The 26,316-nt window shown below is 36.5% G+C and overlaps 1 protein-coding gene and 1 non-coding gene across 9 annotated transcripts in view; both read right to left on the bottom strand.

The window, feature by feature from the left end:
• CCDC178 (coiled-coil domain containing 178) overlaps window positions 1–26,316 on the bottom strand; it is a 180,275-nt gene that overhangs the window by 119,360 nt on the left and 34,599 nt on the right. For 7 of the 8 annotated variants that reach the window (XM_054818663.1, XM_054818661.1, XM_054818665.1 and 4 more), the window contains 6 exons: window positions 24,174–24,269; window positions 23,915–24,051; window positions 15,297–15,480; window positions 10,681–10,743; window positions 6,749–6,910; window positions 3,338–3,451 (listed from right to left, as the gene is read on the bottom strand). In XM_054818663.1, the coding sequence (XP_054674638.1) occupies window positions 3,338–3,451; window positions 6,749–6,910; window positions 10,681–10,743; window positions 15,297–15,480; window positions 23,915–24,051; window positions 24,174–24,269 (756 nt within the window). The remainder of the gene's footprint in view (window positions 1–3,337; window positions 3,452–6,748; window positions 6,911–10,680; window positions 10,744–15,296; window positions 15,481–23,914; window positions 24,052–24,173; window positions 24,270–26,316) is intronic. The other variant, XM_054818668.1, reaches the window with a different exon arrangement.
• Window positions 18,314–18,384, bottom strand: TRNAG-CCC (transfer RNA glycine (anticodon CCC)). Its single transcript has one exon. It is a non-coding gene; the product is annotated as a tRNA-Gly (tRNA).

The raw sequence follows: 26,316 nt of genomic DNA, 5'->3' as shown, positions 1-26,316 counted from the left end.
GACAGTCACAGGACCCAAAAAAAGGTCAAGATTCATGAAACAAGCAAACTCTACTTTCAAGAGCAACAGTATCTGGTAAAGAAAGCTGCAGCTTCCCCACAAAGAACAAGGTAAACATAAGGCACTGTAGCAGTTCAAGAGTAATAAACAGGTGGGAGTCTTCTATTTGGGTGATGCTTCTAAAGTGGCCTTGCTGCATTAGCTTTTGTAACCCATACTAATGGGCTGTAAGCAGCTATGTAAATGGCTTAAATTAAGAGGGAGGAAAATACCTTTTGATTATCCTTATATATACACACATTTACACATATAATTTAAGTGCACACATGTAAAAATACCAAATATCAAGACCTCGGAATTCAGAAGAATGCATCACATCATTTAAATAAAGATCAGTATTTTAAAAGTTTCTTCTTTAGGTATTGCCCTGTTTTTCTGAAGCAGTAGCCTGATGCATAGTCTAATGATCTTTTTCCTTATGAAAGAAGTGCTTCTTAGAGATATACCTAAAAGGCAGCTGTAAAAAAACCCAAGGAATCAAAGCTTTTGTAACAGATGTTAGCATAGATATCAAGGTGTGCAAGGTACCACAAGAACATGACACCTTTAAGGCCTCTGAACTTTGTAAAAGTGTAATAAGGATTTATATAAGATTAGATGGAAATTTCAGGTTTCTTGCAGGAACATAGAATCATTAGAAAGAAAATGAAGATATGGTAATTAATGCAAATCCCTATGCAACTGAATTGCCCATAAAAAGTCTCAAACCTCTGAGGAAAAATCATATTAGTTTTAGGCTCAGTACCAGGAGAACTTGGAGAAATGTGATAACCTGTGATATACAGGATGTCTGTATGATATATCCTGGCCTTAAACTTTATAAATAATGAAATCTGAGATGACGAAGATATCAGGGTCAGATATATATACGTACACAAAGAAGCCATGACATGTTTTTGCCAGGGTTGGGTTCATATATGAGCTGTGTAAGAACAAAACTGCAACAAAGAAGAATTTTGTCTCTTTGACTTCCTGTATTTTTTTCAGGACTTTTAAACCAAGGCAGATAAAACCTGAAAACGTTGACATCCAAGCATATGGAATACTAGCCATTGAGTCAGTGCAATGTTACCTATTATAGATTTTGCAATCACACTTTAGAACAAATAAACAAAAATGGTGAGATACTCTACATTCCGTGATCCAAATATCGATAGACTGAATATCTGCTCCTTATGGCTTGCTGTAGTGGATAACAGTCCAGTATCCTGCCTCAGCTGTACAGTATTCTTCATTCTTACTTGCTGAACAAGACTACTGGTGTGTTATAGGGTAGAATTCATATGCTCTTATCTAGGTATTTAGCTTTTAGACATTTAAATGTCAGTAGACCAAACTGAGTCACTTCAAATTCAATGGTGAGATGCAGAAGCCTCTAGGGTGTGATTCATCTTGTCCTAAAATAGGTAAACTATGAAGGACTGGGTGAATTGCTTGATCAATTGGAAGTTGGAGAGTCTATATTACTCCTGTACCAAGAATACTATGGAATCATAGTAATATCTTTCATGACATCATTTAAGCTACACACTGGACAAGCATTAAGCAAGCCAATGTCTTAATAATAGGTGTCCTGGTTTTTGGCTGGAATGGAGTTAATTTTCACAAGAAGCTGGGAGGGGACACTGTCAGGACAGCTGACCCAACCTAGCCAAAGGAATATTCAATATCATATGACATCATGTTCAGTATATAAGGGGAAGAGTTGGCTGGGGAGGGAGACCAATGCTCATGGATAGGCTGTCATGGGGTTCCAGGCAGTGAGCAAATTGCATTGTGTATCACCAGCTTTGTATATTCTGTTATTAGGATTATTGTTGTTATTTTCCTCTTCCTTTGCTGTCCCAGTAAACTGTCCTTATCCCAACTCACGAGTTTTACCTTTGTCTTCTGATTCTCCACCCCATCCCACAGGGGTGGGGGGACAGGTGAGCAAGCGGCCATATGGGGCTTAGTTGCCGGCTAGAGCTAAACCACAACAATGGGAGAGCACTAAAATCTCTGAATATAACCATAAATAATTTTTCCTTAAAAACTATATAACATGATTAACAGAATCATGTAGTGTGATCTTGCTCAGCTAGAAATATGTGTTATTGTTAAAAATAAGACAGCTCCTTTTATAAAGCCCCCTTTTTACAAAACTTCAATTGCTACGATCAAGGAACTGTATCAGGCTCTAAGAATGCAACATTTAAGGTACCCAAGTATTGTTACCAGTTCAGAGCTCTACAGATCTCATAAAATAGGCTTTGTACCTTGTCTTATTCCACTTATGCAGAACACTCCTCCAATACTCCTCCAGAACATCAACTCAAATATTGCTCAAGTAACTAATGGATATAGTTATTTACAGTTACTAGGAAAGGTAGCATTAAAAATAATAACAAAAAGTACAAGAAATAAATGCACTGAAAAAGAATGTAGAATTACTGATTATCTGTATGCTGACTCATCAGTCATTTCCCCATGTTGTAAGATCTAGTGGTAAACCCACAGTTTGGTAGAGCACAATCTTTAATAGAAAGAGATGTATAAACTTCATCTTCCCTGTCAAATTTAGATACCTGTGTAAATTAACAAATTTCCCAAAGCTTAATTTAAGATTTTGTCATATATAGGAACTCTCAGAGTTTTTTAATAGAAATTACCAGATTCATGAAAGCTACTCTGAACAACATGAAAGATTTTTTTTTATCAATAAGACTCATCTTTGATGCTGTAATATCTAACTTAAGTTTATACAATATGCAAATGTAAGAAGAATAAAAATGAACAAAATCTTAGAAAGAAAATGCTTGTTTCTTCTAATGCTTATAACCATGTTTATATAAAGCATAGTGTTCAGTAATGAAATTCAATAATTCCCTTTGGTGGATTATACAGTTTACTGATACAGCAGATATAAGCCATCATTTACAAAAAGATGCCATCTGCTGAGCAAACATGCAATCAGCAGGCACTTCCTATTATACTAGAATCTTTTTTGTCCTTTATTGATTTTCTCCATTGCATTTCTAAAGCCCCTCAAGCAATCTGAGCCAGTGTGGCAAATGAAGAAAGCAAAGGACTTCTCAATGACCCCAATATCAATTCTGCTTTGTACTTTACGCTGTCTCAAGGCTACGGACCTCATAGGTTAGTTCCAGCAAGAGACAGAAAATAGTACATACACTGTGTGTATGTATATAGTTCAAGGCAACTGTGTAGAAATGACAGCCTAACGTTTCAGATTAAAAATACTTCAAAAAAGCCATGCAAGCATTAAATTATTCACCTGTATATCATTTAATTGTTGCTGCATAATACTTCTTTTTTGTTCCAGTTGTTGTTCAGTTTGCTTCTGCTGTTTATATAGCTCTTGCTCCCTCTGATCCAAATAAGAGAGCTTCTGGAGAGTGTATGCATAAACAGTCGTGTTAGTATTCAAAAGTTATTGTCCTACAGACTATAGAAATCAGAAAATACATCAGTCATTAAATACTTTAACAGTTACCATTCTTAAGCTTATTTTTGTTTTCCCTTCCATATTCATTTTTCCATCATGTAGGTTTGTATACTCTACACTTTGAATGAAAAAATGCACATTTAAAATAGAAAATATCTGTGCTACTTCATCTAGTCTTTATCATCTTACAGCAAAATATCACTGCTTACTGTGCTCCCCATGGTTCTTTACTTTCTTTCTACCGAGGAAGTTACAAATAAAGTTCTGAAATCAAAATATATATGGAATTTGTATAGAGGGCAAAATAAATGTTTATTACTTATTAGCACTAACTCGTGAAAAATGCAGCTAAGGACGGCTAACAAGAGGAGGAAGAAGAAAGAAAATAAAATATTGGTATATCTCATTTTTATATTTTTCATTAATCCACTCTATTATTAATTAGCACTTCAAGAAAAACAGTTCTTGTCTATTGTATTAATTTCATTTGAATCATTACCGTGAGCACCAAATATTAAATGACAGAAATTATTTGTAATACATGTAATAATGAAAATTTTATGTTAGTAAATATGCTTATATAAATGGTTTAATAGTTATATTATTCGGTTTTAAATTCCATTTAGACTATATAACAAAGAATATTAAAATAGGTATTAATATTTTCATTCTGAAACAATAATTTAAACCTTTAAACAATGAGAAAGTTCTTCCTTGAAATCACCAATATCTTTTGTATGTTATTCACATACAAATCTGCTTGTGCAAACTCTGTTTCCAAGCTTTTAAACCAGAAGCAAATACACAGCTATAGATCATGATGTATAACTTACACCACACCTCTCTAGGTTTCCAGGAAACTAATGATGTGATCTTTGTCACAGTGTTTCTACTCAGTTTTAGTTGGGGAAGGGCTAACAACATTAGTCACTGACATTAATGCATTGTTTTGTAAATACTATTAGCTATTAGAGGAATCTTTTTTTTTTTTTTTAATTTTTCAATTTGACTTATTAAACCTGCATCAGAAATAAACTATCACAAAATCCGTTATGTGAACTCAAACTATTGAACATCCTCCATCTCTTCTCCAAAAATAGTCAAGTACTGCTACGTGCAGACTATGTCAAGAACCCTTCAAACTGAACAACACTAAAAAACTGGAGAAGACAGTCTCCCATGACAAGCTATTTACTAGTAGGTGGATAACAGAACTATGAACCTACAGGCTGATTCTGCAACAAAAAACATCTACTCACTGAGGCAGCAGAAATTCTTATATCTGGGGTTTGAGCAAAAATAAAAAATCCTGTATTTATACTGAATAGGCTCAAAAGATGTTGATCTTTCTTGATTGTGAGAATGTTCCATAACAAGTATATGGCTTATTGCAAACTCCTTGCCTTAATTCTGGACATGACACATCAATAGCTAGTTCTGTTTCCTATTGATTTGGAAACAAAAAAGAAGGCATTTTGCTTTTTCTTTTCTGGCAGTAAGGTCCAGTGAAAACACCCTCCTCTTTCAGACACTTAAGAAATAATTACTTCTTTCATGCTGATTACTGTATTTTTAATTCTGGTCCCTAAGACACTTATTTCATTTGGGGAAAAAAAAAAAAGGCAAGGAAGAAAAAAAAAAAAAAAGGCGGGGCGGGGGGAGCTTTAAAAACCTTCCCTAGATTGTAAAACTATTTACAGTGAACAATGCACGCCCACCTATTCATGCAATGTGGGGCAGCTCACATTTGGAAGGACTTGTTTGCAAGGTTTTGCACATATTTCCGGGTGGAATACAGAATAAAGGCTTTGAGTAGTAGGCAACGTTTAATTTAAGCATAATGATTGACAGCCCCAAATTTCAGCATTGCTGATTTGTACAATTACCAGTGTGAGAGCCAAACTCTGCCTCACTCATGATAGAAGACTGAAAACAATCGAAATTTTTCCCATGTTTCCAGTCATTTTCAGAGCCATTTCCCAAAAGAAGAAAAGGAATAAGCATCTACTCAAGAAAATAACATACAAAAAGGATAAAGCAAAGGTATGGAAATGCTCTTAAAAAAAAAAGTATCTATGAGTAAACTACATTCCAAACAGTTCTGCAAAAGAAAGACTGAAGGGGTTTGTGTGAGGGGTTGGCTTCGATATAATGTATAGACATTATGTCTTGCACTAAACTAAGGTTCAGATTTTGAATATTTCCACATCATTTCAGAACAAAACAAGTCTGTTTCTACAGATGTTTGTTGAGATAGCAACAACTATCAGCATTGCTTAAGGAAATTATTTTCTACCTAGCTAAGTTCTCATGTTTGTAGGACTACTAGTCAACTGATTCACATACTATCAGGTATTTTTCAAAACTATCCATCATTGTAATACCTTGTTTTCAAACAGTTATTTATTTAGATAACATTGTCTACTTTGCACTCCGCATTCTATTACCACTGTTGTACCTTTCAAAGATCTAAAATATCACCAGATCTAAAAGAGGAAAGTCTAAAAATGAAAGAAATGCTTCTCAGGTCACACAAATTTAGTTAGTATTCCCGTTATTCTTTTGAGCAGGTCTGGAGAAAAGGTTATTTCTCTAAAATTTTCCCAAGGTTTTAGTCTCAGGAAAGGTTAACACCACTAGTCTACCCTGCAAATATGGGGAACAGGCTACTAGGTCATCACTGGACAACTGGAGGAAAATGGCTCTGTGGTCATACTTTCAAGATGATAGAAGAGCGAACCAGAACATGTTATACTATAACAGTAGCAATGCTTTACCAGAAGCAAAAAAAAATGTTTGGAAGGGTCAATTCAAATAGGTTGGGGACCTGTTTTTAATAGAATACTCTTTTGTTACTTTTTCGTATTGTACAAAACAGATTTTTCATGAGGGGAAATAAAAACATTTTTATCAGTATCACCCATAAAACAGGGAAGCAAAGAAGGTCCCCAGCATGCCATGGCTGGGGGTTTATACACTAGTTGCTCTCTTCAGCTTATAAGTATGCCAAAAAGTACAAAGGAAACAAGCAAGTACTAATCAGACTTCCCTTTTGTAAGAAAACAGACCACAGAAAGCAAGAAGTCAAAAATAAGGTTGGAATTATGTTGTATGTTTTGTTATGTTGTATCAGAGCACAACTGCACAGCTTAATAACCCAGCTCTTCTGAGCTATGAACTTCTGTTTCCTGTTTTTCCTAAAAATATGATAGTGAATGGTCCAGAAGCTACTACTCTTACCTTATGGTTGTCTTGAAGTATATCCTTGTTTATTTTCAATTTTGTTTCTAGATCAGCCACTTGTCTCTCAATCTCTTCTATCCTCTTCATATCTTCCTCTCTTTTCTTAAGTTTCTCTTTTTTCTTTTTCTCTAGCTCTTCATATATTGCTTTAATCCTGGCCTGTTTATTAAAATATATATAGCATTAAGCTTTCAGTATTTCAAAAGCAGAAGCAGAGCTTGAAAAATCCAAATCTGAAAGAACATTTATGCTCTTAAGTAAACACCATGAATAGACCAAAAGTTAACAAATACATCATAAGTTGATTAAAAATGTCTTCAAAATGATGAAAGAGTAGGCCATCAAGTTAGCATATGTCAGATGTCTATGAATAGGAAAGTTGAATAGCCAGCAGAACAAGCAAACACAAATACAGCAGAGGAATCAGAAAGAAATATTAGGAAATGTAAAAATGACATTGAAACAGACAATGAATTTACAGTACTATTTAAGCAAATAATAGAAAAGAATTCCATAAAAGAGAAAATAAAATTCTAAATATTAATGTCAAGAGTGAAAATCTTTTCCGATGGGAAACATAATCATCATGTTCCTAGATATTTTTATTTTTTTTTAAAGGGGTGAAAACAGAGAAGGAAAACACTGCAAAGTGAAAAGGAACAAAATCTTTGCAAAATAAATGAACATCCTTCAAGGTTGGGAAATACAAGATCAAGCTCACATCCACTCCAACCTTCTCCCCTCCACCCAAAGAAATAAAGAAAGATAAGAGAAATATTATGTACCGGCAGCTGTGTTCTTCAGAATGAGAAGGTCTTACACACACTTTCAATTTCTAATATCCCAAATTCACCATCCCTCGAACTCAAATAATTATTTATGTGTGTAGCAAAGAGTGAATACACACATCTGATATCGATATATATACATACACACACTCACACACACATACATCTATATATATTTAAAGTGGAACACAGGGGGCAGCATCTTTAATTCTTTTCAGCTGTAGAAGCAGAGTGAAATAAGCCAAGAAGTTTATGGGAAAGGGGGCAAGAAATGACCATACATGTGACTAACTCTTTTGAAAGTATTATGCTAGGTGGTAAATAACTCCTTTTTCAAGTTTTAAATCATAGCCTACAAACATCCTTACTAGGAGCATTTCAAGTAGTAAATGCAGCATAATTTCTGAATTCCTACAGATTGGCACAATATTAGGTGAAGTTATGGATAATGTTCCAGGTGACAACATGGTTGGTAAGTGGAATGAACAAGCTTCCAAGAAAACCACTAACATTTTTGGATCTCTGTTGCTTTATACTCAGATGGCATTAGGAGATTCCTGTTGGCTATTTCAGAAGAGAGCCTCATCTAAACTGCTATGCACTTTGACAGTCACTAATTAATGATGGCTTTTGCACTTTCAACATCCTTTGACGTCACCTTGAAGTTTTGTCCTATTAGTAAGAAAAAACCTCTTGACAGCAAGGATATGAAGGCTGTCTAACCCAGAGAAATGAGTCTTTGGAAGAACAACAGAAAAAGTAGGTTCAGTTGGAACAGAACTTTAAAATCCATTAAAAGAAGTACAAGATGCATCTTACGAACCTCTTTATCCTGAAAAAAACATGAACTACAATGAAAAAAGCAGTTCTGAGCAAAACATTTACTTCCCATTAGGAAAGCATTCTTTTGTTTCTGTCTGTAAAAGGAAAGAAGTGGGCTAAAGTTGCCACTGAGAATCTTTACCAAGAATCAGGAGAAAGAAAGGAGATTTTTGGTTTCATTGAATAATCGAAAAGGATCAGTAATGAATACCAGGAAGGGAGGAAGATGTTTGGAAGCACCAAATCAAGCCTGTTGTGCCGTGGCAGTCAGACTCAGAAACATTCCCTTCAGCCTTCTCTGAAGCAAATCCTGAGAATCAGAAGGAAGATGTGCATCAAACACAATTGCATGTGATGGAGACCCTGCGCGTCACCTGGCTTAGAAGAGGAACATTCAACACTTTCTGATAATGTCTGGGACAAATAGGAACTGCAAGATCTCTCTTAGGGTTTGTCTTTCTAGAAATGGGAGATGTAGATACTAGATTCTGCTATTGACCTCTTGCACAGTTCACAGTCACAGAATGGAAGAGAAGAAGCTTCATAACAAAAGGAAAATGGAGACTGTGAATGTCCAGAAGCAAATAAAAAAGGTTCAGACTTCTCTCTCTCTCAAAAAAAAAAAAAAAAAAAAAAAAAGGAACAAAAATCTCAGAAGGACTTCCGGTCATCACAGTAAATCCAATATTCAATTCTAAAGGAAAATAGCCTTTATCAGTTCTCAGAGTAAATCTCTCCTATCTGAGACCATGGGAGACAAAAGGGGGTTTCTGACTCAAGGACTTGAAGTAAAAGACTGCAATGCCTCCCTCCAGTTCTGGCTATGTTCTTTCAATCCCACATGATGTTGGATCAGAATTCAACATCAGAACACTCACATCATGTGAGTGTTCCTCTTGGGATGAGCAGGAAGGAGCAATGAAGACAAACAATCCTGTATCTCATAGCGGTGAGATGGGAGCATTAGTAGAAATATTTTTCGCAGAGGTATTACATGTCTCCTTCATAGAAAGGAAGAGATGAATCTCAATAGCACTCGCTTACGAACTATGAAAGAGCTTTTAGGATGGGTTATACACTGGTGGGTTAACGATGCATCACAGGAGTTTTCCAGTTATTAGAGGGATCTTGGATGAGAAGAAAGTGATTAATTGTACTGTTTTCCTGGTATCAAGTTTTATCTAAGAAAAAGGCAATGCTTTTACTTCTTGCAAGGGACCTGGTTCAGCCAGTGTCAGCTCCAGGCTGGCGCAGCCATTATCCCTGTATCCCATCTCCTTACTGGATGTGCCCAACAAGAGCAACTAGAAATCTATTACTTGTCTTCATCTTGCGGGCAGGCACCGCTAACAGCAAGGGCAGTACCATCAGCCAGTTCAGCAGTTGCCTATTTTGCCAGACCTTCTGTATCATAAAGGTCTCTGTTACTGGATTGAAACTTTGAAGGAATCATTGAATTTGATTTTCTGGCATCATAGGGAATGAAGGAGTGATCTCTGCAGAGCTGCTGCTCAGACAGAAGCCAAAGCTTGGTTCTGACAACGACATTTTAAGGCCTTCTATCTCTTGCTGGTGACAGTGAATGATTAAAGACTTCTTCAGAAAATAGTCCTGGAGCTTCCACTCAGTGTCTTGATTGAGGTTTTAAGACCTGGTAGTTATTACAACAGTTTGAATATGACCATTATCTGTGCTCTTGCAGAAGACAGCTGATGGAATCCATCTGCCAAAGGATGGATATAGATGGAATACTCCTTTGGGTGATGCCAAACTTGGGATTTCAGTCAGAGAAGCTGAAGAAATAACACTTGCCTGAGGATGGTTGAAAAGTATCACTGAAGTCCAGAAGAAAACAGCTACATTTGACAATACAAAAAAAGGACACCAAAGTGTGTTGTGTGACTTTAGCAGTTCACACTAGGAGAAAATAAATAGTGTTAGGGCCACCCTATTTTACACATGCGTGCATCAATATAAGGTATAGTGAGGGTCTGATTGCACTTTCTACAGAAACTGAAATAAGAAAAATAAACAAATTCAAATGATAACGTATATATGGATATTTACTAAAGTTTTTTTATCTTCTAAAGCAAACTGGAAATGACTGTAAGTAACTAGGATACAACTAAAGTGTTTCATATTTTCATGAGAATTTACATTTTCCTAGTTGCTAACCAGCAGGCATCATTACTTAGCAAACCCCATTAGCCGCCTATGTGAGTTAGTCACAAGGTACTCAAAATTAACTCATGATAGGAAGTAAAAAGAACATAGAACAATAATTTAGATTTGAAGTAAAACGGTAACTGTCATGTTTACCTTGGTCACTTTCCAAATTCCTTTTTGATCTTGAATTTCTTTTTTAAGATTCCACTCTGAATTCTTAGGGGGGAAAAAAAAAAAGCCATATACAATGCATAAGAAAACAAGTTAATGGACAACAGCAATGAAAATTTGACACTAACATCACAGTAAGGATGAGCATAACTTTTAAATTTTTTTCTCAAGTATCACAAAACTACATTAAAAAGGAAATTACAACAGAGTCGCAGTCACAAGAGGTAAATAAATATAGACCATACTATAAGAAAAACAACAATATTTTCTAGATTTATGATAATTTTTGGTAGCATAAAATAATTAAATACACAAGAAGCTGAGCTGGCTTACTAAATGGATATTGAACATCAAATGCTCAAAATTTAAAATTCTCAGTACCTTCTATATTTTATGTGATGAAACTCTTTTTGTAATTTCTAGTAAAAATCTGAACATGTTTTAGCCCTTTCTTATCTGAGTATCCTACTCATATCACTTCTAGGATAACAGTAATATAGCACGTTATTATAGTTTGTGCCTTAAAAACCTCTAATTTAATGTACATCAGATTAGCAGACTATCATAACTATACCTGATTGCAATCTAAGTCAAACCCTAGTTAGGGCTTTCCATTTCCTTTTTAAGTGAATAGGGAGTGGAAACCTGATTATTTAAGCAAAACGAGGCACAACATGGCCAATAGTAAAGTAAGACTCAATCAATTCCATTATTGAAATATATTTATTCAAGATGTTTTATTCAGATCCATATCTGTACTTTGGAAGTGCATATGTCATCAGCAGTTGGAGAGGGAGGTTCCTACATAAGGAGGTCATAAACGTCTCCCAGATGCCACATATATAAGAAAATACAAAACCAGGTGCCAAACATCCCCATATATTCTCAAACCCTAAATCCCAAAATTATTAGGAATTTCAAGGAAATAGAAGTGACAGAGATCAGTGTTCATGTGGAAAATACATCATGTAATCAATGAGTAAAAGCCTTTTTTCTAGATGAAAGTTTATACATTTGCTCCAAGGGTAACTCCAACAACTCATGCCCATGGCACCACCCTCTCCCTCACACCTCCTTGCCCACATATGTATACAGTGTATCTGAATCCAAATCGCTCAGTCTATTAGACGAACTGAGGCATCTGGACTACTCTCCAAAATGCAGCAACATTTTGAGTGACTAATGACAACACTGGGTGATTGCATGAATATATTTTTCACTCTATTCAGTAGCCCAAGGATACAGTTTAACTGGTAGTTAGACAGACACTTGTTTTCTGACAGACCAGAGGGTAATTGCTCTCACAGAATATCAGCAGAGTCCAGGCAGTAAACTATAAATTGCACCTTCATTTATATGATCATATTCAAAATTCACCACTATTCAAATGTTGCTTTGGTAGAGAGGTATCTTAGCTTCTGTGCACTCCATTCACACTTTTACCTTGCAAGTAGCTTTTGCAACTGGTTACCTTCCCTGTGTATGTCTCATGTGTAGATGCTTTAAACTATTAGAAACACAATGCTTTTGCTAATTTATGGTAACTAAGACTAAATATAGCAATGTTAACTTAAAGCTGTTGACAGAATGGTCATTCTGCAAGTGGTAGGAATGGAGGTATTCATTAACAAAGGCACTGAAGCAACTGGAGCAGTGCTGGAAAGCAATCATCACTGAAGGCAGGACCACTAGTAATGGCTTCATTAGAAGTTAAGTTGTGCCAACAAGTAAACCAGAATACCTACAGAATGAAATTCCATCTCTGACCATAAATGTATAGTTTTGAGACAGCATTTCTGACTGACTACGTGCCTGGGGTGTTAACACTAACTATGACTTGAGAAGAGAGCTTAAGGAACAACAAAATCCAAAAAGTAAAACTGTAGTCAAATATAAAAATGCATTTTTATAAAAATTAGAGGAGTTTATTAAAAACTTTATGAGGAACAGCTAAAAGAGTAAAATACTTGCAAGCAAGATGGAGATTACCTACAGATATCATATTGGAGGCTCAAAGCACATGCAAGCCAAGTTTTGAAAGACACTGGAAATATCAAAAAGAAAATCAATGCCACTAAACAGAAGGGAAGCTATTAGCAGCAAGACAAAATATTGAAATTATGTCCAAAAAAAAAAAGGAAAACAGAAAAGATCCTGAACTTTGCATATTTAAATCTAAAAATACCCTCAGGCAAGCTATATAAGAGTTTTCGGAAAAAAACAACAAAAGACATAAAACAAGTCCTTTTCCAAACACATATAATAGGAAGCCTCCTAGAGACAATGTAAAACCAACAGATGATCAGAAGCACTTAAAGACAGACTTACCACAAAACACTCAGAAAACAGAATATAATACTTGAAAAAGCCCAAATTCCAAAACAAATAAAAACTTCCAAGCTCTAAGAAGAAAACTCATAATATGTATTATTATGAAAAAAAGAATTAGTTGACACATGGAAAATTTGATGCAGAGGAGAGGAATCAGCATGACTGGGAAGCAGTGCCTCAAAATTCAGCAGCTTTCTGAAGGATTTAAGAAGTATGTGGAGAAGAGATATCCAGGTGATACAGTCTGCTTGGACTCTTAAATGATATTTGATAAAGTATTATATGAATGACTCCTTAATTAATTTCCCATGAGTTAAGGACAAAAGTCCTCACATGAATATATAATGCATTTAAAGATAGAAGACCTACAATAGAAATAAATAACCAGTTTCCACAATGGCAGTTACAGTAGGGTCTTGCAAGTATCCATGCTGGATCCTGTGGTTTCCAATATGGGAAACAATATGGAAAATGGGGGATATTGTGAGATGACTTAGTAAAACCATCTAGACTTCTTATTTACAGAGGACAAAATTCAATGAAGATTAATGTATGTTTGTACATTAGGACAAAGTCTTCACTTTATACAATGCTGGACTCTGAAATAAACAGGAACATGATCATGAAGAATATAATGCTCCACTGCGTTTAAAAGAATAAATGTAATGTAATAACTATTACGAAAGGAATAGAGAACAAACCAAAAGTCATCTTTATACCACTATATATGCCCATGACGTGTCTACATATTGAATACTCTATGCTCTTTCCCCATAACAAGAGAACTAGAAAACAGAACTGGATGACGGACATGGGACACTTTCCATTCATTAAACAAGTTAATGCATTAGGAGACTTCAGCTTGAAGAAGAGGAAGAGTATGATAAAAGCCTATAAAGTCATGTCTGAACATGTAGGAAGCAAATATGGAATGACTGATGAATACATCTTTGCAAATAAGAACAGGGCATTGTATGAAGATGGTATATTCTAGGCAGAAAATAAAGAAACAAAGCAATTTTTCACACAACACATGACGAAGCTGTTGAAGTGCTTATCACAGAATGTTGTGGATGCCAAAAATCCAAAATGTGACTGTAAAATTCATGGAAGAAAAATTTGTCAATTCTAAATTAATTTTTAATAGTTAAAAGGGAAAATATAAATTAAGACACATTAAAAAAAAATAGGATGTAGGACACCAAATAAGCAAGGGCTTTACCTGAATGCCTTCTAAAATCCTTAACTTTTTAGACTAATATTTAGCATCCCTTAAATACTTAAACCATAAGAAGAATCATAGTAGACACCCCTGATTGTACAATTGAACACCCATTTGTGTAAATATTTCAGCAGTGACTGTGAAGAAAATGGTGCTTGGCAAATTTATATACAAACAAGACAGAAAAGTTATATAAATTTAGTATTAAAACATATGGCTATAAAACAGCACAATATACCAAAAAAAGACAATTTATAGTACAAAACTCCATGGTGCAAATTCAGATATTGCCATGAATACAAATTTGATCCAAGAGAAGACAACCTGGCACTATGAAAGGCCTTAACAAATACAAATCTGACTCAATCTTATTTCTTGTGAAAACACTTCTAAAGTTCTCTAGCTCATGTTTTACTACTTTTACCTTGGCTCTATAAGCTTTTTAACTGTCTCTGTTTTAAATCACATCTAAGAATTCCTCTTTTCTTTTCAGAACCCAGGTCTGGCAATTGGACATACCTTTACCTTTGGCAAGTAGGTAGGTGAAAAGGAAGGCAAGAAGCATACGGAGTGCCTAATATACAAATACATATTATAATCAGGAAAATACTATGGATGTTCTACATTTTATTGATTACAAGTTAGGATATCATAAAATTATTACAATAAACAAAAATGTGAAAGCCTTTCCTTCTAGGCAATCTATACTTTACATACAGCAGAAGATCTAGTGAAGAATATCCAAAGCACCATTTATATCTCCCTTGTATGAAAAGATGCTTGAAAATTCCCGATATTATTTTCTTTCTGTATTTCTGAATGCTGGATCTTAGACCCTGGAATAACACTGATCCTAAAAGCTGTACGCATATAATATTATTCATTGAGAATTATGTAAAGCGAAAAAACAAAAGTCTTATAAGTCTTGTAGGCCTTGAATTAAAATTTCAATTCTAGATAAATAATGACATCCAAGCAATAATTAAATAGTTATTCTAATGTAGTATTTCATTTGCAATGGTTACGTATAAATAAAAAAGTATACCTTGAAAGAGATTTCTTCTGCAGTTTTGGTTTTTTTTAAGTCCTCATACTTTCTTTTTTTTTCACTGTAGGACAATTCAGCTTTACAGAGATCTTCATCTAGTCTTTCTATTTGCTGTTCAATCTTACACATGTTTTTGCAGATAGTTTCAACTTCTGATTGATATGTATTCTTTTCTCTTAAACTGTTAAAATAAAACAGCCAATCTTATATTTCTTTGTATAAAATATATTAACTAAAACTAAAGTAAAACTTATTATTGAATAAGTAAAGCTAAATAATTTTAAAATCAAAAGCAGTATTTTATCATCCTGCTATTTGATGCTGAATACACCAGGCTCTTCCTCAAAACTTTAAAGTCTCTTTATTCATGATAGTTCATTGATATCAAACAATTATATGTATCCATTTTTTTGTTTTCCTGCGTATCTGTACTGTTAACCTGTATCATAGAATCACAAAATGGCTGAGGTTGGAAGGGACTTCTGGAGGTCATCTGGTCCAACTACCACGCTCAAGCAAAGCCACCTAGAGACAGTTGCCCAGGACTGTGTCCAGATGGCTTTTGAATATCTTCAGTGACAGAGAATCCACAACCTGCATCAGCAACCTGTGCCAGTGCTCAGTCACCTTCACAGTGAAAAAGTGCTCCCTGTGTTCACACAAAACATCACGTGTTTTGATTTTTACCCATTGCCTCTGGTCTTGTCACTAGGCATCATTAAAAAGAACCTGGCTCCATTCTCTTTGCCCCTTCCTTCAGGTATTTATATACATTATTAAGATCCCTCCTGAGCCTTCTCTTCTCCAGGCTGAATGGTCCCAGCTCTGTCAGCCTTTCCTCAGGTGAGAGATGCTCCAGTCTCTTCATCATCTTCATGGCCCTTTGTTGGACTGTCTGCAATATGTCCATGTCTCTGTTGTACTGGGGAGCCCAGAACTGGACCCAGTACTCCGGGTGTGACCTCACTAGTGCTGAGTAGAGGAGAAGGATCACCTCAGTCTGCTGGCAAGACTCCTCCTAATGCAGCCCAGGATGCCATTGGCCTTCTTTGTGGCAAAGGCACATTGCCAGCTCATGTTCAACCTGGTGTCCACCAGGACTTCCAGGGCCCTTTCTGCCAAGCTGCTGTCCAGCCAGGTGGCCCTCACCATATATTAGTGCATGGGGTTGTTCTTCCCCAGGTGCAGGACTTTGAACTCCTCTTTGTTGAACTTTATGAGGTTTCTGTTGGCCCATTTCTCCAGCCTGTCAAGGTGCCTCTGGATGGCAGCACAGCCCTCTGGCATATCAGCTACTCCTCTCATTTTGGTGTCATCAGCGAACTTTCTGAGGGTACATTCTGCCCCATCATCCCAGATCGTTAAGAAAGATGTTAAACAGGACTGGACCAAATATTGACCCCTGGAGTACACTGTTAGTTACTGGCCTTCCACTTCACTTTGTGCCACTGAGCACTGCTGTCTGGGGTTGGCGATTCAGCCAGTTTTCAATTCACCTCACTGTCTGCTCATCCAGCCTGTACATCAACAGCCTGTGAGGATCTTAATGGGAGACAGTGTTGGAAGCCTTACTGAAGTCCAAGTAGACAATACTCATTGGTCTCCCCTCATCTACCAGACCAGTCATTTCACCACAGAAGATTATCAGCCTGGTCAAGCATGATGTCCCTTTGGTGAATCTATGCTGACTGCTCCTGATGACTCTCTTGTCCTTGTAAAATGTGCCTGGAAAATGATTTCCAGGATTAGCTGCTCCATCACCTTCCCACAGATTGAGGTGAGGCTGAGTAGCCTGTAGTTGCCTGGGTTCTCCTTCTTGCCTTTCTTGAACATAGCAGTGACATTTGCTTTCCTTCAGTCCTCAGGCACTTCTCCTAGTCACTCAGTTATCAAGAGTGGCCTCACAGTGACATCAGCAAGCTCCCTCAGCAACCAAACTGAATCAAATACAAAAAACCTACAAGTAAACATTGCTATTACTTTGACTGACAGGATACAACCTCTGTTTCATTAGAACTTAATAGTCTTCAATGGAATGTTTCTTTGTAGAAGAATGGTATCACTGCAAAATAAACTGTTACTACCACTGAGTATCTGCTGAATTAGAATGATAAACCTAAATGGTATTGTAAAGATCTTCACAAGACATGCAACATTGTTTCCGATACTTAATGTACAAATCCACAACAGACCAGCACTGATCACATATTTCCTTAGTTGAATATTTCTCTCAAATATCAGCTCCTTTAATACAGGGTATCATTTGCTTAGTTAAAGGAAGGAAACATAATTTAGCTTACAAAACCCAAATATTTCTAAATGCACAAGGACTAAACTTCATGGATTATTTCATACACACACACACATACTCTGCACATTCCACTTTCGGTGCATGTGAACTGCTGGTTCCTAAATACAGTCAGCAGTCTTCTAAATACAGTCCTACAGTCAGCAGTATCTTCTATATAGTCCTTGAAAAACCTGTAAGACAGTGCAAGCCTGCAGCAACTTAATTTCCCTTCCCAAAATTCAAGTAACAAAGAAGCACAAAGCAAGAGAACTGAAAATATTGCCTATATGCATCTTGATGAACTATACCTAACATATACCACGTATGTAGTATGCATTACAATTGCCCTTGCTCAATTAGGAGATTGTCCATAGCTGGAGTCAACTTACTGTGATTCCCAAGCAGTTGGCCAAACTGATGGAGACCGGAACTTGGTCCAAATAGAACTGAAAATGCAATATCATCTTTCCAAAATATGGCCTAAAGGCTTCAGCAATGTCACACATCTGTAAGACACTGTGCTTTGAGCCATGTCTGACTAGTTTACATAAATTTACATACAAGCATTATTCAAAGATATGGCAGAAGCTGTAATAGCCCTACTAACAAACTGAGCTCTACATGAAGCAGGAGGGACCATGTGATACTGTCATGGTTTAACCCCAGCTCAGGGTAATTTCATTATTTAGAAGCTGTAGGGCTGCAAGTGATGGGAGTATTTCCCTGCACCAGCCGGGAATCGAACCCGGGTCGCAAGAATGGGAATCTTGCATGATACCACTACACCACTGGTGCTTCCCTACAATATCTAAATAACCAAATCACCCTGAGCTGCCCTAAAGTGCAATGTGCTGCATAGTGAGTTATCAATTTCAACAGTCCTTAAATACAAAGGATTCCTAGCCCCTTTTTCAGCTGTTGAGACAAAAAAATCTTGCGCACATCTAAAAGATCTTGTTCCTTGTGACTTAAAACATTGGAGATTATCAAGATCTGCTACAAGCACATTAGGGATAATACAGCTGAGAGTACACATATGAATGGCCCAAATCTTCCCTAGATGATAATGATCAAAGATGACAACAAGAAAGAGCAACAGAGATTTTTGGGCTAAAGGGAGGCAATATAATAGCAGATGTACTCTGGTACTTCCAATTCTAAGACCATTTACTTAGGAGCCATCTCATTACACAGTAATAATAGTTCTATTTAAACTTTCGCAGGTCTGCCTCTATCACATTGTATTGGGTTTGCATAGCAAGGTTTTGGTAGCGGGGTGGCTTCTGTGAGAAGCTGATAGAAGCTTCCCCTGTGTCTGACAGCGCCAATGCCAGCCAGCTCCAAGACAGACCCACCGCTGGCCAAGGCCAAGCTCATCAGCAACAGTGGTAGTGCCTCTGGGATAACATAGTTAAGAAGGGCAAAAAACTGCTGCACAACAGCAGCCAGAAGAGAGGAGCGAGAATATGTGAGAGGAAGAACTCTGCAGACACCCAGGTCAGTGCAGAAGGAGGGCAGGAGGTGCTCCAGGCGCCGGAGCAGAGACCCCCCCTGCAGCCCATGGAGAAGACCATGGTGAGGCAGGCTGTCCCCCTGCAGCCCATGGAGGTCCATGGTGGAGCAGATATCCACCTGCAGCCCATGGAGGACCTCACACCAAAGCAGGTGGATGCCTGAAGGAGGCTGTGACCCTGTGGGAAGCCCGTGCTGGAGCAGGCTCCTGGCAGGACCTGTGGCCCCATGGAGAGAGGAGCCCACGCCGGAGCAGGTTTGCTGGCAGGACTTGTGACCCTGTGGGGGACCCACACTGGAGCAGTCTGTTCCTGAAGGTCTGCACCCCATGGAAGGGACCCATGCTGGAGCAGTTTGTGAAGAGCTGCAGCCAGTGGGAAGGAGCCACGTTGGAGAAGTTCATGGAGGACTGTCTCATGCTGGAGCAGGGGAAGAGTGTGAGGAGTCCTCCCCCTGAGGAGGAAGGAGCCACAGGGACAACATGTGATGAACTGACTGCAACCCCCATTCCCCATCCCCTGTGGGGATGTTTAGCAGAGATAAACTAACATCACTCTGCAGGGGCGAGGAGGTAGAGAAAATCAGGAGTGAAGTTAAGCTCAAGAAGAAGGGAGAGGTGGGAGGAAGGTGGTGTAAGATTTGGTTTTATTTCTCATTACTTGACTCTGATTTGATTGGTAATAAATTAAATTAATTTTCCCAAGCTGAATCTGTTTTGCCCACATTGGTAATTGGTGAGTGATTTCCCTATTGTTACCTCAACCCACAAGCCTTTTGTTATATTTTCTCTCCTCTGTCCAGTTGAGGAGGGGAGTGACAGAGCGGCTTTGGTGGGCACCTGGCCTCCAGCCAGGGTCAACCCACCACACATATACACAGGTTACCCTTTCCCGCACGCCAGTGAGGTTAGCAATGAGATAGATACAGACTAACAATACCAGTGTGAATAGTACCCAGAGCTGTGACATAACCATGACTTATGAGAATTATAACTGTAAGGGGATTACCAGTTACAGAAAGACTGATAAAGGAGATCAATAAAATAATGCTATTAAGGGTCAGTGACAAATAAGGAATTTGTGAAGGTACAGTATGTGATGCCTTGAGACCAAAGGCCAAGTACTTAAATAGGATCAGAAGTAATTACAACACTCCACCCAACAAAGAGAGTTTCAAGGATATTCTGACTACCAGATGAAACTTCAGTTGCAAATTTGTCCCTGAAAAAAGCATTTGCATACACTTTTTGTAATGGTTTCTGGTTAGTTCTTAAAGTTTCTGAATCCTATAGTCTGTGTAAATACTGATTTGAACTATTCAGACCACAACCACATCACTTTCAAAACAGAAAGTTTTTCTACAGACGGTCTTGTGACCTGATTCTGAAACAGGTCTCATTAACTATTCCATCAGAGATAGATGACTTAATTTTGCAAATTCCACATTTAGAAGATTTACAAATCACATACTTCATGACACATGCAGTTGTCCCTAATTAAGCATTTTTAATATGTCCATATGCCCCATAACATCCTCATATGAACAATACTTACAGTAGACTATGTAGGAAAAAGAATTCTCTAGCAGAAAGAAATTACCTGAACAAAGTAACACATATTCTAAAATACTGACAAAAGGGTCACTCGGCAATTAGCTACTCACTTTGCCTAGAGAAGTTTTGAAACAGCCACCACTGGAAAGCCTAAAAAATTCATCTGATTGTTTTTTAAAATGGGTATAAGTATAGCTAATCTTTTTGGGAAGGTGAGTAAACGGCTTGACAAATTCTTTCCAAAATGTCTATGATTACAAAAAAACTTAAATTTCAAAATACCAAAGGCAAGAGAGCAATTAATCTGAACAGTGCAGAGTAAGCAGATCTGTGCTGAAGCTGGAAAGAAATGAAAGGAACCAAACAACGACTGTTCCACTCTGATTTCCTATACCTTTCATGTGGAGCAAAATTGGTTTGATGAATACAAGGCTACCCATGACTCTGGAAGTCAAGACTCTCTAAGCATGGATGCAAGAGGAACATAAATATTCTAAGCAGAAAAGCCAGTGGACTACAGCTGAAAGAAGCACTATGGTCCATACTATATGTAGTGTTGAAAATTTTATCATGGCTTCTGCAGCTTACTCAGGAGCTCTGTCCCCATTTGAGAAGCATGGTAAGTTTTTGATTTTTCTTTTCCTAAGCTTTCATACATTCAGTAATTGTGCATAGCATATGGACCTGAGATTTTTTGATCTAATAGTATCTGTAAAAATATACTCAGCCTTCATGGGAAAAGGGCACAATTCAGGTCAAATGCACTGGTTTTCCTCAGCTTCTTTCATCCAAGATGCTTAACATACTATGAAGGAAAGGCAACACAGATGGGGGGTGAATGTTCATATGGGTAACAAATTTCAAAGTATTCCAGTAATCAGAACTTTTTTCCCCACCCAAATACTTGTTTGCATAACCTTTTTATTTTAGATCCTTCTAAGCCCAGTCACAATTTACCTGGAGATAGGTCTTGGAACACTTGGGGGGAAAAAGGTGACTTCAGGATCATTTTCCCAAAGGCAACACTATTTCTGGATGCCTCTGCACAGCACTCAGTATCAGTGTGTGTGAAGATGTTTCAATTTCAGGAATATGAAATTAGCGTACTGAAGTTTGAGAGATGAGAACCACTCCAAGGAATCTCCAATAAAAGCGAGAGTCACCATCTGAACTAGCATCTGCACATGAGGGTATGAAACAGAGTACATTTTGCATGACCTGACATGCAAAATATTTCCAATATAAGGCAAGAGATTAGTGGCAGATCAAAGAATTTAAAATTTTTTGAGCAGACCCAAATATCCTGCCTCTCTCACAGCACATAATATCAACCCCCACAAGAGAACTATAGTTAGTTATAGCCTTTGCTAAAAACAGTCCTTATTCAATCAAGAACTCCATAGATAAAAGGGGATTTTCAAATAAAAAAGACCTACAAACAGCACTCTTCCTTTGTGCTTGCACGCAGTAATACATAAGAGGAAGCATGCAACTTCTAATTTTTCGGAGGGATTAATAATTCCTTTCTCCCTTACAAACTAATACATTTCATGCTAAGTCAGTGATATTGAAAGTAGTTTTGAGATATTGTAGGGGTTCTATATATAGCATTTCAGAAAATCCTTCTAAGAGTTAACAAATTATCATAAGAAAGCAATGTACAGAATTCTGGGATTTTATCAGGGTGACTAAGAATCCTGTTTTTCCATTAAAGCAAGATTTAAAAGGTAATTATTCTGAATTAATATTTTTCTTTAAAAAAATACTTCAATTGAATTCTATATTCAGCCTCCACTCATTGTTTCCTGGAACTAGACTAAATAACAATCTGAAAAGATATTTCCCCTTCAAAGGATGTCTTCATATCATCCTTTGAAGACATAAATAGACTGAGCTCCTGGAATCTTTCATTACTAGGAACTTGTCATAACCTTTCTCTAGGTCTTGATCCTGAATTTTCATATGCATTTCTTCAACTCCTGAACATGTGGAAGGACAATAATCAGGACAAACCCACAACAATACTAATTATATATGAAATAGATAATGCTCAAAGGATTTCTCTTGTGAACTTCTCCAGTCTTTCTAGGATTCCTGTAGTTTTAGTGTACAAGATGGTCACAAGTAATAATGCTTCCCAAATCCATTTTCCAAGAAGTTCCTTCTCTCATTTTTCTATACATGTTCTTAAAAATGTGATTTTCCTCTTTCAGCTTATCCATTGATACTTCCAACATGGGCAGGATCTCTCTCCATTGCCTGACATGTATGATGAAATAAAATTTTTAATCTATCAAAAAAGATGTCAATGAAATTGAAAATAATAGATTTGGAAAGCTATGGCACTAATTCTAAAATGTTCTTATAAATCCAATAAGTAGTTCCATCAACATCAGAACTAATGAAGCCTGGATTCTTACCCACTTGTGTCCCGTCATTGATTTACTTCAGTATGTAAGGTGTGAGCTCCAACTTGGAGGATTAATAAAGAGTATGCATATATGTCCTCCTCTCTTTCATCTTGTTATCCCTCCCTTTTCTCACATCTCTTGTATGGAATATTTGGGGTCTAGCAAGGAATGTTTTCATGCTGACAGGATGTCTGTATTCAACTCAGTCACCAATTTCTACAAAACTTGTAAAAGTCTCATTATTTTCAAGATGACTTTGCTGAAATCAGACAATAACATACAAAGTTACTGAGGGGATAAAGAAGATAACCTGTCAGATACATGAAACGAGCATAGAATTAGTGACCAAAGGAAGAAGGAACTAAAAATTGATTTTATTTGCTGTTATATTATAAATGCACTGAGAATATTATGTACAATATAGTTTAAAGTATAGCTATTTGGAATCAATAAACTGAGGAGCTACAAAAGATGTGTGTAACGTATTACAAAAATTCAAAGAAAATAGACTTCAGATTCTATGTTTATAATCATCATATATGAAATAAATACAAATAAAATTCATAAAAGGGTGAGGTTTCTGTTAACAAAAACAGAATTTCAGAATCTTCCTCATTTTGTTGTATTTTAATTGTCAAAGTATGTATTTTGTCTTTTGCAGACTTTGTTATTTTTCTTTCAAGTAATGGTCAATAAAGTTAGATGATAAATCTCAGCCTGAATTTTGAATTTTAAATTATTGAAATGTTAAATTAAAGGCAGACTAAAAATAAAAGCAAGGTTCACTTTTATAGGCAGCTTTCAGTGAAAAAATAATGCTTACTTCCTATATTTATACTGCAGGCATTACCTATTTCCAAATTTTTGCAAAAACTCTTTGTTTTCTCCCTCAAGTTCTTCATTTTCACATTTCAAAATGTCCAATGCTTCATTAAGATTGAGGAACTTTTGCTTTATGTTCTGTAGATCACTTTTCCTGGCGGATTTCTAATGAACATTAAAACATTAAGACATCTTTAGCATAAGTTGAAATTATTTCAGGCCAACACAGAAGATGCAAGTATGCAAAAATTTTTACTTCATTTCTATAAAAACAATAAAAAACTTACTAATTCTTCCACAGCTTTAATCACTTCAGAAGAAGCATCTGATATTTTTACACTCTCATCTCCTTGGGCAGCTATTTTATTATTCAAATCTTCCGTCTAGAAAATATTTTGTAAAGTAAACAATACAATTATCTCTTGTATTTCTTTGTAAGAATTCAACAATCTATTTAAAAAATAAATATAAAAGGAAGGCTATTAAACAGTAACTAGAACTATTTCATGCTATATTATTCTTATGCACATTACTGTTGCAATGTATCCTAGCAGAATCTTTAGACTTCACAGTATCAGCAAGCCCACACTCACAGCCTGCTAATTCATGCATGACATATGTGGTATAATTGAGCAGAATACATTAAGTTCCTCTCAACCTCAAGATTTTTCTTAATATCTCAATATACCTATTGACTTAATATAGATTCATACAGAGATTCAATAATGGATCAATCACTGGAGGATGTTAGAGAAGCAAGCATCTACAGGATAAGGAAAACATCTGAAGTTGGTTTTAGATAGATAAAGGCATACCTGCTCACATTGAGCCTAATGAACTTGGTTTCTTTCACCTCTCCTTCCTCTGCAGAGGCTGAAACAACACAGCTATTCTGGCAGAACTTACCCATACAATCTCCACAGAGATATGGGTCTAACCAGAATATGACCAGACAACAAATGTGCCCAGGCAGGATCAGGGTTGATAAGGATGTTAGCATAAGGGTAGAGAATACATGTGGGAAGATGAGGACAGAATTAGGACACAGGTACTCTAAATGGCATGTAATTTCCTACTGTCACCTCAAGAATGTGATGAAGAAGCAGATTTACATAAGATACTTTGTGACTCTGTCCCAGCAGCTAAGGAGGGAAACAATACAGGCTTTACCTTCTTATCTTGTCCAGAATGTCATAGCTCTTTTGCACATGTCTAGGACTCTGCTGACAGTCTGTGTATGGCTGTACTTTCCCAACTACTTGGGGACTAAAGGTCCTAACCTGAATAGTTAGGGATTATAAAACATGATCTGTGAGGAAAAACTGCAAAGAAGCACTTTTACGAAGCTAGAAGAAGGACATAAAAAAGCAAATCATTAAGTCTCTCAATATGTAAAATATTCTAAGAAATATAGTTCAAGGGAAGTGTGGGAAAGACAAAGAGAAATCAGTTCCATCTACAGAGGAAAAAAACCAACGGATTAAGTATGAGCAAAATGTCCCAGTTTTTAAATTGCTAGTGGATGGGAAAAACATGATTCAGAAATGTTTTTCCTTCTTTCAAAGTTTTTAGAGCAAACATTTTGACAGGAATGACCTGAAATACTGCCACACTGTGCAGGTAATTAATGAAGACAAAGCAATAAAGGAGGAATAGTTAAGCATGAGATTAATTTTTTAAGAAGGGTTTCTTCTAATCTTTGAATAGCAAACCCCATGTTGATACAGAAAATGCATTAAATGCATACAGATACCTTTTGTAATGCAAATCTGGGTAATATGGAAAAAAGAAAACTCAGAGTTGTCATTAGAGTGTCAAAAGTTGTAACACTCCTAATAGGTCATATATAAAATTTAAGAAACAGCACGAATTAAAACAAGGAAAAAAGCCAAAATAAAAAAATGCAGAAAAGTATTAGTTCACATCACTAATTCTGTCTTCAAACTAGTTGATGTACATGACAATTGTCATGTTATAATTTGGGTCCAGCCCAAATCCCACTGAAGTCACTGAAAATAATCCAAATATTTTCCCGATTCCCAAAATAACTCCATTGTCCCAGTAACATTTCTATGATGATCAGAAGAATCACTTTGAGCTTTCTGAAAATCCACTATTATTTATAAAGATTTATTCAGTTGTTTGGCTTAGCCATGTTTTTGAAGGAAATTGACAATAACAGATCAGCTTTATGTTAAACTTAACTCTGGCTCATCTTTAGCATAAAATAATCAAACCAATTTTGTGGTCATGAAATGGAGCATTTCCATGCTGCACCTTATCCCTGTTGCACATTTCTCTCTTTCCCTTGTGTTGGTCTTAACACCCAAGTAGTACCAGCTGAAGTATATTAGGTCAGGCAAACCCAGGGGTGAAAAAACAAAAAAAGTTTTGCTAATAAGTATTGGCTCTGTTTGAAAATAGTGGCTT

This window comes from Grus americana, chromosome 2 (assembly GCF_028858705.1).
Source record: "Grus americana isolate bGruAme1 chromosome 2, bGruAme1.mat, whole genome shotgun sequence".
NCBI lineage: Eukaryota > Metazoa > Chordata > Aves > Gruiformes > Gruidae > Grus > Grus americana.
The sequence above is the reverse complement of the archived record's forward strand: the minus strand, read 5'-3'. Positions and strand labels throughout refer to the sequence as shown.